Here is a 14,855-nt window from a genome sequence, read left to right as displayed (position 1 = left end):
TTTATCTGCTCCAGTGGAACTTAGTTCTCATAAAACAAAGTTCTGTTGAATTGTTCTTAGAAAACAGAACACATTTGAGGGCAGTAAATTACACATTCATATTCAGCACAAGCAAGAATGAATGAATGAAGTGTCACATTAGTGTCAGCCTCATATCACTGAGACATCACTCATCAATGCCAGAAAATGCAACATTACCTTTGTTCTCATTTCTGTCATGCCAGCTTTTCTCCTAAAGGATTGACATCCCAGTGTCTTTTTTTAAAATCTGTCTCTTTCAATTGAAGATCCATATACAGTACCAGTCAAAAGTTTGGACACACCTACTCATTTATTTTTACTATTTGCCTATTTACTATTTTTAAATTATAGTAAAGACATCAACACTGTGAAATAACACAAATGGAATTATGCAGTGACCAAAAAAGTATTAAAGAAATCATATTTTAGATTCTTCAAAGTAGCCACCCTTTGCCTTGATAACATCTTTGCACAGCTTTGGCATTCTCTCAACCAACTTCACCAGGTAGCCACCTGGGATGTTTTTCCAATAGTCTTTAAGGAGTTCCCACATATGCTGAGTGCTTTTCCTTCACTGCCCGATCCAGCTCATCCCAAACCGTATCTCTTAGGTTAAGGTCAGGTGACTGTGGAGGCCAGGTCATGTGATGCAGCGCTACAACACTCTCCTTCTTTGTCAAATAGCTTTTACACAGCCTGGAGGTGTGTTTTGGGTCATTGTGCTGTTGAAAAACAAATGATGGCCTAACTAAAGCAAACCAGATGGAATATTGTGTCACTGCTGAATGCTGTGGTAGCCATACTGGTTAAGTGTGTCTTTAATAAGTAAATTGCCAATGCTGTCACCAGAAAATCACCTTCACACCCCCTCCCCCATTATTCACAGATGGCCATTGGAACCAAAAATCTCAAACTTAGGCTCATCAGAGCAAAGCACAGATTTCCTTCCCAAATGGTTTCTTTGCAGCAATTCTACCATGTTCAGATGTGTCTACTGCTTGAACTCAGTAAAGCATTTGGATTCTAATCTGAGATGCTGTTAATTAGCGATTTCTGAGACTAGTGACTCTAAGAAACTTATGCTGTGCAGCAGAGGTAACTTTTGGTCTGCCTTTCCCATGGCAATCCTCACGATAGTCTGTTTCATCAACATGCTTGATGGTTTTTTCCACTGCACTTGAGAAAACTTTGTGAAATTTTTCCAGATTGACTGACCTTCATTTCAAGTAATTATGGACTCTCATTTCTCTTTGCTAAATTGAGCTGTTCTTGCCACATTATGGACTACCACAACCAGAAATGATGACCTTCTATCAAATAGGGCTATTTAAGACCAACCCTACCTTGTCACAACACAACTGATTGGCTCAAAGGCATTTAACGAGGAAGGAAATGCCATAAATTAACTTTTAAAGAGGAACACTTTAGAAGTAATTGGGATGGTGCAATCATTGTAGTTCAACATTATCCAACTGTAAACTTCACTTCAAGTTCTAAATAAAAACTACTTGTTGGGGGTGCATTTCAAAAATATCAAATCTTTTTTTTTTTTTTTGGAATTCATGCAAAGGAATTAACTTCATCAATAGAACATTGAAGTTAAATGAGCAACAGTGACATGAGCAACAGACAAGTCCAACAACACTCCCAGACCAGTGGTAGGGTTCAAATAACAATAAAGTACATTGTAGTACTACACATAAAATTAACATCAGATACTAGAGGTATCAGGTGTTAAGGGGTGCGGATTGAAGTATACACAATATATTCTAGTTTTTAAGACAGTACAACACATTTAACAAGACCTCATACTTCAACTACAATAACAGATAAAAAAGGTCAACTGCATGCAAGGCATATGCTGCATGAGGTAATGCAAGAGTTTTAACTTGCATTCATCAGCTATGGCAAAGTTAATAGGCATTTTCAAATATTCAAATATTCCTACACTGTTGTACACTCTTTCACAAAGTATGTTGTAATCATCTTCCTAAAATAGTGTTATGTGGAAAACATGTTATACATGAAAAATGCTAACATGACTGACGGTATAGAGAGGTTCTTCATTCTATACACTCCACTAAATTCTATATACTCTGCTTAGAGTCAGTATTTATTCAGCATATTCAAGCCAGAAGTAGATGCATCCATTGAAATGAAATCACCTTGTTCAATACTGAACTATGTGTGTAGAGTTTTACTCTACAGCATTTTTGCCATTTGTCTGAAGAAAGCATGGCAATAAAATGCCCTGCAACATCCTGCCCAGTTGTATTTGGTTCTTATGGTTCACTTTGCTTAAAGTTAAGTATGCCAGCATCTGGTTGGAAAATAAGAGCAGTTAAACTACAGCAAAAGGGAGTATTTAGCAGTACAGTGCAGTCAGGGGACTGGTAAGAATCATGACCTACACTTCCATGGACTCATTGCTGCCTGAACAGGCACTGGAATGGTTCCATCTGGTGCTCTTTTGCTGTCTAGCACACACCATATATGTATTTTGTATCTGAAAAGCAGTGTATTTCTGAAGGAAAAAAAAAACTTTTAAATGATGAAAAAAGAAAATATTTGGATAAAAGTCAATGCTGCCAATCCTCATCAAGAGACATACCACTGTTTATTTTTATTTGTTTCTAGACATTTTTACTGTTCCTGGATGTGGATATGCACACCAGTTGACCATTTTGTGCTTAACCAGCCAATTCTAAGAGCAGCTTTCCATCCCTCTTTTAGGTGGGGTGCAAAGCTGTCATGGTCTTCTTCCAGTATGGCATCATGGCCAGCTTCTTCTGGCTCTTAGTAGAAGGCCTGTATCTCCATGCCCTATTGGCTGTTTCATTCTTCTCTGAGAGGAAATATTTCTGGTGTTATATTCTGATTGGCTGGGGTAGGTATACACATGTTGTTACTTTCCATTAGAACTGTGTGTCACGTAAACATTTTGTATCACAGACCAGACACTGATAGGTAATTATCTGCAATCCCCTGGCTGTTTTGATTGATCTAAAATGGTGTGGTGTTATTGCCCATGTTCACAGGAGGCCCAACGGTTTTTATCACAGCATGGAGCATCACAAAAGCCTACTTCAAAGATGTTGGGTACGTTAATATGTACGATGTGGCCTCTTACTCCCTTCATAAATATTTCTGAACACCTGAATCACTCTGCTAGTGTGCCTAGAATCAGTTTATAGATGAATCAAGCAGGAACTTATCAGAATGAAATTATTAAATATACCTTAAATGCTGAATGCTGCATTTACTTATTGGTGACCACCAAATCCTCTGAGAAATTTGGTGTTCCAGAATCAACCTGGATTTGAATGAAAGCCTTCACCAAGTTGCTAATTTAAGATTATTAAGTAAACAATAGTACAATGAGTCAAAGGGTAAGGGTTTCTGTGTGAGATGACAATACTGTAATAAGCTTGTAATATGAGAATTGAGTTTGTTCTGTCATTTAATGTCAGGTTAGGAATGGGATAGGGATTTTTCTGTCATTTTGTCAAATTTCTTTTAATAGCATGTGCTCTTGTAAAGCCCATTTCAGACAGATATTTTCTCCAGTGTGCTGAAGAATGTCTCCATGGAGGCTAAAAGAAGCATTTCATAGTTTGTACAACTGGCAAGGATGTCCTTGAGAAAAATCCCTGTAGAATTTTGTACTTTCATTTTATGGAGGGTGAATTTGATTAAATGCCAAATTGAATTTTATAAGTGAAATTAGTTTTATTAGAGGGAGGGAGAAAACATTAATCTTTTCACTTAGTATTACTAATGGCATTGAAGGTCCTTGGAAAGAAAGTTTTCAAATAGCATTGCTGGCTCACGTTGTAACCACAGGACCACACTACATGCATAGGAATGCTTAATTTGCACCCAACTGTGTGATTCATTTGTCCTGTCATGTCATTTTATGAGTTATTAAAGCTAATGTAGCAATGCAATGTGTTATGAATGTCAGTATAGCTGCCATTTGTATAGTGCTGTTATTTGTAATTCAGTGTGGCATTCTGTTCCAGATGCTGGGATATCATTGAAAAGACAGACCACTTCTGGTGGATCATCAAGACACCAATTTTAGCATCAATACTGGTACGTTCATACACTGTTGATGACAATAACATCTTTTTTCAGCTCCAATGAATTATGAAATGGCAAACCAGCAAGAAAAAAAAAGCTTCAAAGGCCACTAGTATTATTGACATCATTGTGTTCCCATGACATAATATATGTAGTCTCATATAGCTTAACTATATGCTGAACATTATCAACCTTGGTGAAGAATATCTCTCTGTCATTTGGTGGTGGTGAGAAATCCAGATAGTTCTCAAATGGACAGTGTACCATGGCCACTATTAGATAAGATATTAGATAAGTTGGGGAACACTTGGCACTAGTTTTAGAAATATTTAATGAAATAAATGTTCACCAGCACATTTGAAGACTGAATATGGGACAGCTGTATGGAATAAAGGCTGGGGGACTGGACTCACGCCCAGAGACTTGTGGGTTAGAATCTCATCTGAGATCCCATGTGAGCACCCTGTGGTACCCTTGAGCAAGGTGCTCCATCGACCTTGCTCTAGTTACAGCTGTCCCTTCAAAAGGACAGAATGAGGAAGAACATTGAGCCATTTGATCATATGTACTAAGCCTTTGTTTGGGATGAATAAATGGGAGCACATATTTCAGCTAGTCAGTACAACATAAACATTCATCAGTTAATCACTCGGTAGTGGAGGTATGCCCCTGAGGCAATAAACTGTCAGACAAAGATGACATTTTTGATGCAAGTTACATGCTTGGATTGAGGGAAAAAAAGATGTGAGCTTCAGTTCAAACCATGACAAGCTTTTGTTAATTTTATGTCAGGACTTGAACCAGAAGCTTCAATAAGGCTTATTTTTAGGTTTATACAAGGCTCTTAATTTCTGTTAAATGCTCAGTCCACTCCAGACTTGTGTCTACTGGCATTGGGAGCTTTGGGGTTTGCTTGTCTCCTGGCCTAACCTGAGCAGTGGTGGATATGAGGAACTTGAAACACACATCTAGCAGGAATGTGGCATGGGTGTGTGAGGTTTGACATCATTTAGGTTTTAAGTGTGAAGAGTGTTTTCACACTAATAAAGCCAGCATTCCTCAGGATACATTCATTAGCTATGAATAACGAGTCCCCTCTATTGTGTAGTGGGGATGGAAGTTGCATTTTGACAGCCACTGAATGTGGTTATATGACTTCCCCCTAGCAGCTCACACTCCTCAGCTGTTCAGCTGGCACTCAGCTCAGTATTTAGTATGGCTCTCCCAGAATCAGACTTCTGGATATTTGTGGTGAGACAATAGATGTCCATCCTCCTCCATGAAGTCTGGATCTTCAATCAGACTAACATATTAATGAACATAATTATGAACATAATAATAACAGTACTCAGTTTATAGAGTGGTTTTCATGACCCTGGATAAAGGTGCTTTACAGGGCAGAGTGGAAACAGAGGAATATATGGATTATGCAGGTCATGATCTGGTGCCACGATACCTTGTGTGTGAAGGTCTATGTGTGGGGCCCCTTGCGCAGGGGTTTGGGAAGAGGCCCCTGGCATCCGCATCCCTGCTGTCCAGAGACTTCCCCTATAAAAGGAAAAGCTGTATGGCACAGGGCAGAACTATGTTGCTCCAAAAACCTCTCCTGCTAAAGACATGATGATCACTGTGACTCCTCCCTGTTCCCCATTCTGCACAGCTCTATGCTGACTCGGAAGCGCCACCTATAACCATGTTCGAGCAGGTTATGCCCATATGTGATCTGTGTTGGTGATGATAACAAGTGGTGTTTGTTCCCTGTGCTTCTCTGTATGGTCAGAACTAAATGGCACCAAAACACAGATGCACCAAAGAACAAGCCCATTAAATACAAACTCAGCAAATATGACCTTTGCTCTGTGCTAACACCTATGGTATTCTCTTTCATCAGATGAACTTCATTCTCTTCATCTGCATCATCCGTATACTCCGTCAGAAGATAAACTGCCCAGACATAGGGCGGAATGAATCAAACCAGTATTCGTGAGTGTCTAATCCTAGTCCAAGCATATAATTTGATTTAATGACTTTTACTTCACTGACAAAGTGATGAAAGTACTCGTCACAGTCTCTACAGTATATCCATAATCAATAACATATTGTATGTCTTTTTTAAATTTAGTATACAGAACAAAAGGTGTGTTGAATGTAAACCATTCCATCCATTTGTGTAGCTTTGTCCCATATTTGTGTATTAAATATGTAATATTTAGAATTGTGGTCAAAAAGATACCAGCCCTTGTTTCCCTTATAGTAAGCCCATGTAAATTACATATAGCTACATCTATGTGGTCTCATAACTTGCTGTTTGTTCCCTGGACAGTGATATCAGGTCATGGGTGTGTTCTCAAGATCGATTGCTTAGTTTATTACCAATATTGAAACAGTACTGCAATGATATGTGGCCATCTTTTTTCATATCTATAATTTCTTAGAAATCCTCAGTTGGGATCTCCATCCTGATGAACCTAAGACATCAGTCTGTAGAATCCAGTCATCAGCAGACCCAGAGCAGACAGATGAAGTGTTTCATTTCTATTTATATATACATTTATTTTTCTCCCCAGGAGGTTGGCAAAATCTACTCTGTTACTGATTCCTCTCTTTGGCATAAACTATATAATATTTGCCTTCATCCCTGACCACATGAATGCTGAGATAAGGCTGGTGTTCGACCTCATCCTGGGGTCATTTCAGGTATGGACTCACATTCATAGGACTATACATGACAATTACCCACTCCTCTTTTTATAAATACATCTTTGTTGTGAATAGAATTAGGGCATATCTGGTTCTTATCCTCCAAATGCCAGCAGGCAATTTGATGAGGTGTCATGCTGACAAATGAGCTGTGGGACACACAGGGATTTGTGTTACAAATCTCTTTGCAGTGCATCATGGAAGAACTTACCTGCAATATGCAATTACTCATAAAGTGGTATGAAATCCAGGCATTACATTTCTCCAATAGTAGCACCATGGGTCTGAATTACTGCCATGCTTTTCTTCAACTGTCCTTGAGTCCTTTAGGAGATATGTATTATGCGAAATAACCCTTTGTTGATAAGTCTAAATAATTTCTTATGAAAAATGTTGAAGTCAGTTGAACTTGATTACAGATGATCAGGGTTCAAATTACGAATTAGGGGGCGGTCGGGGGGGCTTTGTTTCAAGACTGTAAAGAAAAACCTCCCTTTCATTGAACTGCAGTGGACATCAAGTACATAACAACCTACAGAGAACTGTAATCATCTGCAGGGTTCAAATTACGGGGGGGATCAGGGGGGTCTGACCCCCCTAATTAAGACACCCCCCCCCTTCCAAAAGAGGTAAGAACAACAGTTCGAAACATCTACATATCCTTCTTACCTGTAATTGTAAATCTTACAAAGTATGGTCCACTTTAGGGGTGTCTGAAATTGTATTACTTTTGTAAGATTCTTCCAGGCATGAATATGGGAAATATATTGCAATATTACAATTACAGGTAAGAAGGATATATTAATGTTTCGACCTCCCTCCGAACTGAAGGGTATATAAATGTTTCAACCCCCCCTAACTGTTGTTTTTACCTCTTTTGGGGTAGTGCTCAGCACTCCCAAGGGACAGATAAATATAGCCTGGCTGTGTTATTTATGGTAGGTAAAGTTCAAGAGGTCATCTCTTTATGTCATGCAGCACAGCATTGTCAAAGGAGAATGGGTAGAAATGCCTGTTCCCTTTTTGAATATGTAGGTCACCTGCAAATTCTGAGAGATTTCACCAGTGTTTTCCATGGAACACAACTACTATGCAGAAGTGATCTAGCAGCCACAACTTAAGACATTTGACATAGATTTGAGTGCAAGAAATGAATGAGATGATTAGCTGTTTCGGAAGGAGAAAGGTTTACAAACACAAAAGTGAAGATTGTATGCTATGTGACATCCATTGTTTTCATTCTGAGTTTGTCTGGCCAGAAACTCAAATCAATATTTTGTAGTAATCAAATCAATATTTTTATGTTTTAGCCCCAGTCTAGTTGGCTAAGGACTGAACCAAATACATCATTTCCTCACTTGATATGTGGCTGGTACCAGCAAGTTGTACTCTTAGTTTATCACAATAAGTTTCAAAAATGTTTAACCCAATATTTTAGCCCACCTTTCAGAGCGAGTTTGTCAATAAAAAAAATCAACTTATCTAATCTAAGATAAGGCACTTTCGGCGGCAGTTGATAAATGCAGTCAATTGTACCTGATCACAACCAAGGTTTATCTAATGAACCCATTAGTTAGCTAAGCAGTAAATTAAAATATTTTCCTGGAAATTTTACAACTTATTACCTTTATTGCAGCAGCAAACTAGTAAACTGCTTTAAGATCTAGTTATCTCTCTGGTTCCAGAACAGTAGAAAGCCCCCTGTTTGTACCAAACAAAAGGCTTGCAAAAGTCCATCTCTTCGTGGCCCAACTGTTAGCTATAAATATGTTACTCCTTTTAATCTTCCTAAAGCACTTATGTTTTTTTCCCAGTCTGTAGAACAGCTGTCCATGGCATTATGGAATCATCACTGGAATAATTCAGCCTCTCTGATGGTGGATCTTTTCGGGTGAAATATTGTTACTCTGAAAAAAGAACATTGCAGTCAGCATTTTGCTGATTGACAGACAAGGTTTTCCACTATTTCCAAAAGTCCAATTAACTGTTGAAAGGTTAAAGGCTGCCACACAACATTAGAAACACATCACATTTTTGTGGCTACTTTAACAGTGCTCTTCAACTGCAGTGAATCTGTGTTATTATGAATAAGCATACTTGCAAACCCCTCCCTGCCCAACATTAGCTTATTCATGTTTATTCAAGTTTTAAATACAACCAAAAACCTCAAGCAATCATATCAGCTGGCATTGAACCATATTGTGTCTTTTTTTGTTACAAATATCTCATCTGTTTACCAGGTACATCTGGTCTGTTATTCATGCTATTTCAGTGTGAGAAATGATAAGAAAGAGAGTGAGAAAGCATACAGGAAGCTTGATGGCATGAGTCCTGATGCATTTCAATTTAAATCTGGTATATGAGCCTTTCCCCTGAGAAACTTCTTTTCCCACCAGCAAATCATCAAAAAAATAGCCATGGACATCAGAAATAAAAAATAATGACCTTACCTTAGCTTAGCTGTCCTAGAACATGACCTTACCTTACCTTAGCTGTACTAGAACATAACTTTACCAGCATGTACCCTAAAGCAATTACAGTAATGCTTCAGACATACTGGCCCATTTCTCAAACAGTGCCTCTAAAGCATTACCGCTAACAATGCATAAATCGTGGAGGCTTTGATGTGGTGCTGATGCCATAACAATGCATTTTCAACATGGAGTCATGTGGCAAAGATCACAAGGAAGGCACCAGCTTTCATTCAAACAGCAAGCACAGGCCTTCATGCTGTTGTGTATTTTTCATCAAAGGCATCAGGAGTCACTCCTGAACACATGTAGTCAGCTGATAGTTCAATACTTCAACTCCCTCTTTGAAAACAGGGGTGGAGGCATGGGGGCATTGATCAGAACATTTGGTTTTATAAACATCTCTTTCAGTCAGGCAATCAATCATTTATCTGCACTCTCACATGGACGACCCAGGACACATGAAACACAAAGCTGTCATATCTCCCTCCTAATTGTCAAAGTGAACATGCTGTTTGTGTGTCCACTCCACTGCTATGTCTAGGCAGATTTTTTATTGACAATGTACACCAATACATTATGCCTGGAAATGGAGATAATCCAGTGTTTTGGTGGCCTGTAAGCAGGGTCAGAGGTGACCTGAGTGACCTGTTTGCTATTTATAAATACACTGAATTATCTTTTTTTTGTTGTTTTTGCAGTATATCTTTTTTTTACAAGACAAGAAGCCATAAGCTTATTTCCTTTATGGATACAGTGATTCTAATCTTCTCTATGTCCTCTTTCAGGGGTTTGGAGTGGCAGTGCTATACTGTTTCCTAAATGGAGAGGTAATACGCTACATGCTACATATGCATGAAATGAAACACTCATACATTACTTTATACTGCGTTCTATGAATGATGTATACACTACACATTGTGCAAGCCTTCGTTCATTTTTTATACTTTACTAACGTCTGCATTTGAGAAAGTCTTTTCTCAACAGGATGGACAGCAATGCCAGGTTTAAGACTGGCATGTTGTATGTTGGAAATATGTTAGGAGGCAGGGCCTGGTTCCTGATCCCTCTAATACAGTGTGTGCCAGTGTAAGGCATATTTGGGGTTCGACAGGTGCTTGCTGTGAAGCTACTGGCTTCTGTGATCATCAGTCACCTTAGTGCTTCTTCTGTTCACCATTAATATGCAGTGAAAGAAAGAGTGAAATCCTGGTTTACGTACATATGTGCACTATATGTTGATATGTGCACTTAGCAGCTTGGGTGCTGCCTGCAATGGAACTAAAGTTTTTGGGTAGGAAACGGTCCCCTACTCATGTTAGATTATCTGTTACTGTGTTTCATTTCCTCCTGAGAGTTTTCCTGAAATATTCTGCATGAACACATGGCAAAGATTGTTGTACTCTTGCACAGGTTTTCCACTTTCACTTGAATCATCTTAAAGCCACAGTTCTAATAATTAGAATTCTGGCAAGCTATCAATGTGATGCGCACACTGAATCCCTTCCAGTAGACATCATGTGTCTGAGTATCAGGCTCTTCCAGGTGCCTGCCTTTATGAAAAGAGAGAGAATCACTCTGCCAGCAGCACTGAGACCTGCCTGGCCAACAGCAGTGAGCTGCTGAGCTCAGTAATGACCTGACTGTCACAGGAGGAATGATTGATGCTCACTGCTATAGTGCATGATACAAAACGAAAATGTTTAGGATTAACAAGATTCTTTACACAGATCCCCTGCAGAGACAATGAATAGAAGAGGTTTGGCAATTCCAGTTTGCAAGTGTCAGATAATTACATACCTTTTACATAGAACGACCAGGTGATATGAGTGCCCATCGGAATAATGGCATTTGCTAAGGAAAGTGGATGTTTTTTTATTTGAGCACTAGGGATCTCTGTAGCCACTCAGTCCTGTAATTACACAGTCATGGTTTGGGATTTATAGAGACCTTCTCTCTCTCTCTCCCTGCTTCTCTCACCCCTCTCTCCAGGTGCAGGCAGAGATTAAGAGGAAGTGGAGGCGGTGGCACTTACAGCGTTTCCTGGGCTCTGACACAAAATACCAGCAGCCTTCCCTGGGCTCCAATGGCAATAATTTCAGCACCCAGATCACTGTCCTCACCAAGGGCAGCCCCACAACACGCCGTCAGTCCACTGGCCAGGACGACTTCTCTGCACTCTGAGGCTCTCCCTCCCATCTCCACGCAGCTTCTGCAGGTCAGCAGGACAGGGTTTCCAGGAGAATGATGGACAGGTCATAAAGGGGAGGAGTAACACTGTTGTGAGGTGTGTTTGCTCTGCTGCTTCACCTCATCACCCTGTGTTATTTATTCACCCTTCACCATAGGGCTGGGCGGTATTTATATCAGGGTTTAATTTGAAGCACGGATGGTAACGGTATATATCACGGTATATTTGTTTTCTTAAAAGCACTGGTATGGCAACTGCATGGCAGCTATTACTGTACTCTTAACTGTATTACTAGGACATATTTCACATAGTACAGAGGTATTTTAAGAACATTTATTTTGCAAAACTGCAATAATAAATAGAAAAAAATACAAAAGCTTTTTCATGAAATACAATAAAATCAAGCTGCACAAAGTGAAAATAAAAACAGACTCAGGGATTTAAGTTCTCGAGTCACTACAACGGATTTCCATGAACTGGATTCCAGGGAGTGCATGTATGAGAATAGTGTAGATCAGAGATCCAAAGGGGAAAAAAAAGCCGGGGCTGGGGGGGGGGGGGGGGGTGGGGCAGTGTTATAGGGCTTAGGAATCGCACTACCAGGTGATAGGTAGTATCACGTCTTGGCGGACGCGCACACATTTAACTTTAGTCTACACAAAAGCCAACGTTAGATTAACACCAAAATATACATTTATAAACGTGACAAAATACCCCAAAACCCCCCAAATTACAAGAGTCTTAATGAAATTGTTCAAATACGAATAAAGTTAATCAAAATTGCAATCAAAGTCAAAGTTTGTGACGAAGAAGGAGCAAGAAGCCATGGTTCAAAAAGGAGCAACCTGCAGTCTCACCCCTTCGACGAACGAGAAAAAAGCAGTCCTTTTGCAACCACCCACATCTTCTGACTGAGGATAATCCACAAGGAAAGTTTACTCCAGCAGCTAAGAATCGTGAGCCTGAACACCGTGTTCACCTGCATGCATACACTAATTTCTCCTCATCCCTAGCACTTGGCCTGTGAGGATGTCCTATCCGTCTTCATTATACAATATAATCAACTGATAGCACACATAATGCATAGCATAATTCAAGAGTAATGGAAAGAGAATAACAAGCTATTATTAAAAGAAAATAACATGCAGATAGACTTTTAATGGGTGGCCATTATAGTGGGGACATTTGGGGGTTTTGAAGGGTTTTGTCATGTCGTTTGTGAGGTTAGGCTACTGCTTAGTGTGTGTGTGTGTGTGTGTGTGTGCGTGTGTGTGTGTGTGTGTGTGTGTGTGTTTGTGTGTGTGAGCGAGAAAGAATGGGTGCACGTCTGACAGTAGCGCAAACTCACAGTGTCCCGTGAGCTATACAGCCGCCAGGCTCACGGTGTCCCGGACAACAATATTTTAATGCTTCAGAAAAGGTTAATCTCTGTCAGGTCAGCAATGATTTGTGTATGTAGATAAAGCTTAGTATCGTGTCGTTTCGATGAAGTTAGGCCTAGATCTGTGAGGGCTCTACTGGTTAGCACGGTATAGTCAAAATCCATACCATAGGGTAAATTCATACTGGTGTACTTTGTATACCGTTTATACCGCCCACCCCTACTTCCCCACCTTACATCATGCAGCTGAACATTCATAGGAGCCAATGAGCTTATTCTCCTCGCCTGTGCACACAACTTCACTTCCCCACGTACAAGTAGATTTCGATCCTACAGTCTTTGAGTGACAACCATAACAACTGCATCACACTGTTGGCCAAAGACGGACGAATGTTTCACTTTGTGTGTTTCGTCATTGTACAGTGATGTCAGACTCACTGCTCTGCGTGCGCTTATATCCAACTGCATTGAACTCATCGTTTTAGTTGGAAGAGTGAGTAAAATGGACAAGCAAAAGGCAAAACACAGCAAAACTGAAAACATGAGCGAGTTCATCTTTTAACAAAGCATTGCTCTCCTATGTTTTGTACAGTAACTAGAATATGGAGCAGCTATTGGTGATGGCAGCTGAAAAAGAACCACTACATCCCTCACATGTGTGAACTCCGCGGATGGGTCTGTCACCAGGCAATCAACTCCAGGACTCCTGCGACATTGGACCACAAAGGCGTTTAACACATGAACAATTTCTATTCAAACTGAACTAAAAGGTTGCTCCATTTGCAGTTTCCAGTGCAGTTAGAATAGAAATAGTTAAATATACAGCATACACACACACACACACACATACACACACACACGCTTCCCTCCACATTTATTTACACTCCTTCAATTAAATAAGACAAATCATGACAAAAAAGAAAAATGAGCAAGTTTTGTACATGATTGAACATCATTTGAACTTTATATGCTATTGTCAAGTATAAATGTTAAGAGTATTATTAGGGATATTATTTATTTTAATTGCCCCATTGGATTCAAAAGTTGTCATGTTGGATTATTTTCTAATTATTGTATAATTCCTGTTGTGTAAAAATGTTAAATAGGAGACTAGTACTGCCTTACCAACTTTGGAAACTTTGTCTGAGAGGGAGTGGGGCGCACAAGTACAAATTTATTCAGCCTGTTATTTTCTAATAGCATGGTGGGAAATAGAAACCACACCTCTTCCATGTATCCTACTGCATAGATTCCCCACTGTCTGCAAGTCATATCAGCTCTTCCTGTTGGTCCTCTTGACATTATATCCAGTCATGATGGTGCCACTGAGTAACTGGATAATCAGTAAAGTAAGACACAGAAACATACATTGGTGTATATTTTACAATAATATTTTGAACCTCTCCTGTGTACAGAAGAAAATGACTGCACAAAAAGTAAAAAATCTAAGAGGCATGGAGTGGACATCTACTACTTTTTCTCTATTAAAGACACCCAAATAACATTCAAAACCAAGAATCTTTGCCAATGATATGAAAAGGTGAGTTTGGAACACAGATGCCCTTTTATTTTAATGTGAGGTATGTCTCTTGCTGTTGTCTCATAGTCACCTTTCCCCTGATTACTGTGTAATACAGGGAATGGGAGTCATTCCAGAAAGTTACTCTGTCATATACCAGCAACTTATAGCTACTGCATGACCTGACTTTTCCATGTTGAAAGCAGTAACTGGAAAGAATGTGGAGCTAATACACTAGCAAGGAAGTTCTTCCCACAAAGGAATGGGCAATTTGAGGGACCAATGCCAAATGATGAATGAGATTATAACATCACATCTGGTCATTTATAAAAATATGCCAGTATTTCTCCTTTCACTGCAGGTGAAAAATGCATCCAGCTACAGAGAGCAGGTCAATTGAAACAAATAATTGCTACAACATTGAAATCGCTCATCTAAAATAAACCATTATGAGTACTGAGGACTACAGTATTGCATTCTCAGCAGATC

General features: G+C 39.5%; 1 protein-coding gene across 1 annotated transcript in view; it reads left to right on the top strand.

Moving 5' to 3' along the window:
- The window catches only part of LOC118771120 (vasoactive intestinal polypeptide receptor-like), a 74,473-nt gene extending 63,014 nt beyond the window's left edge, over positions 1–11,459 (top strand). The window contains exons 7-13 of the mRNA XM_036519003.1: positions 2,755–2,908; positions 3,060–3,120; positions 4,044–4,116; positions 5,996–6,087; positions 6,672–6,801; positions 10,064–10,105; positions 11,268–11,459. Coding sequence (XP_036374896.1) covers positions 2,755–2,908; positions 3,060–3,120; positions 4,044–4,116; positions 5,996–6,087; positions 6,672–6,801; positions 10,064–10,105; positions 11,268–11,459 — 744 coding nt within the window. The remainder of the gene's footprint in view (positions 1–2,754; positions 2,909–3,059; positions 3,121–4,043; positions 4,117–5,995; positions 6,088–6,671; positions 6,802–10,063; positions 10,106–11,267) is intronic.
- Positions 11,460–14,855: the final 3,396 nt, after the last annotated feature.

The sequence above is a fragment of the Megalops cyprinoides genome, chromosome 24 (assembly GCF_013368585.1).
Source record: "Megalops cyprinoides isolate fMegCyp1 chromosome 24, fMegCyp1.pri, whole genome shotgun sequence".
Lineage (NCBI taxonomy): Eukaryota > Metazoa > Chordata > Actinopteri > Elopiformes > Megalopidae > Megalops > Megalops cyprinoides.
The sequence above is the reverse complement of the archived record's forward strand: the minus strand, read 5'-3'. Positions and strand labels throughout refer to the sequence as shown.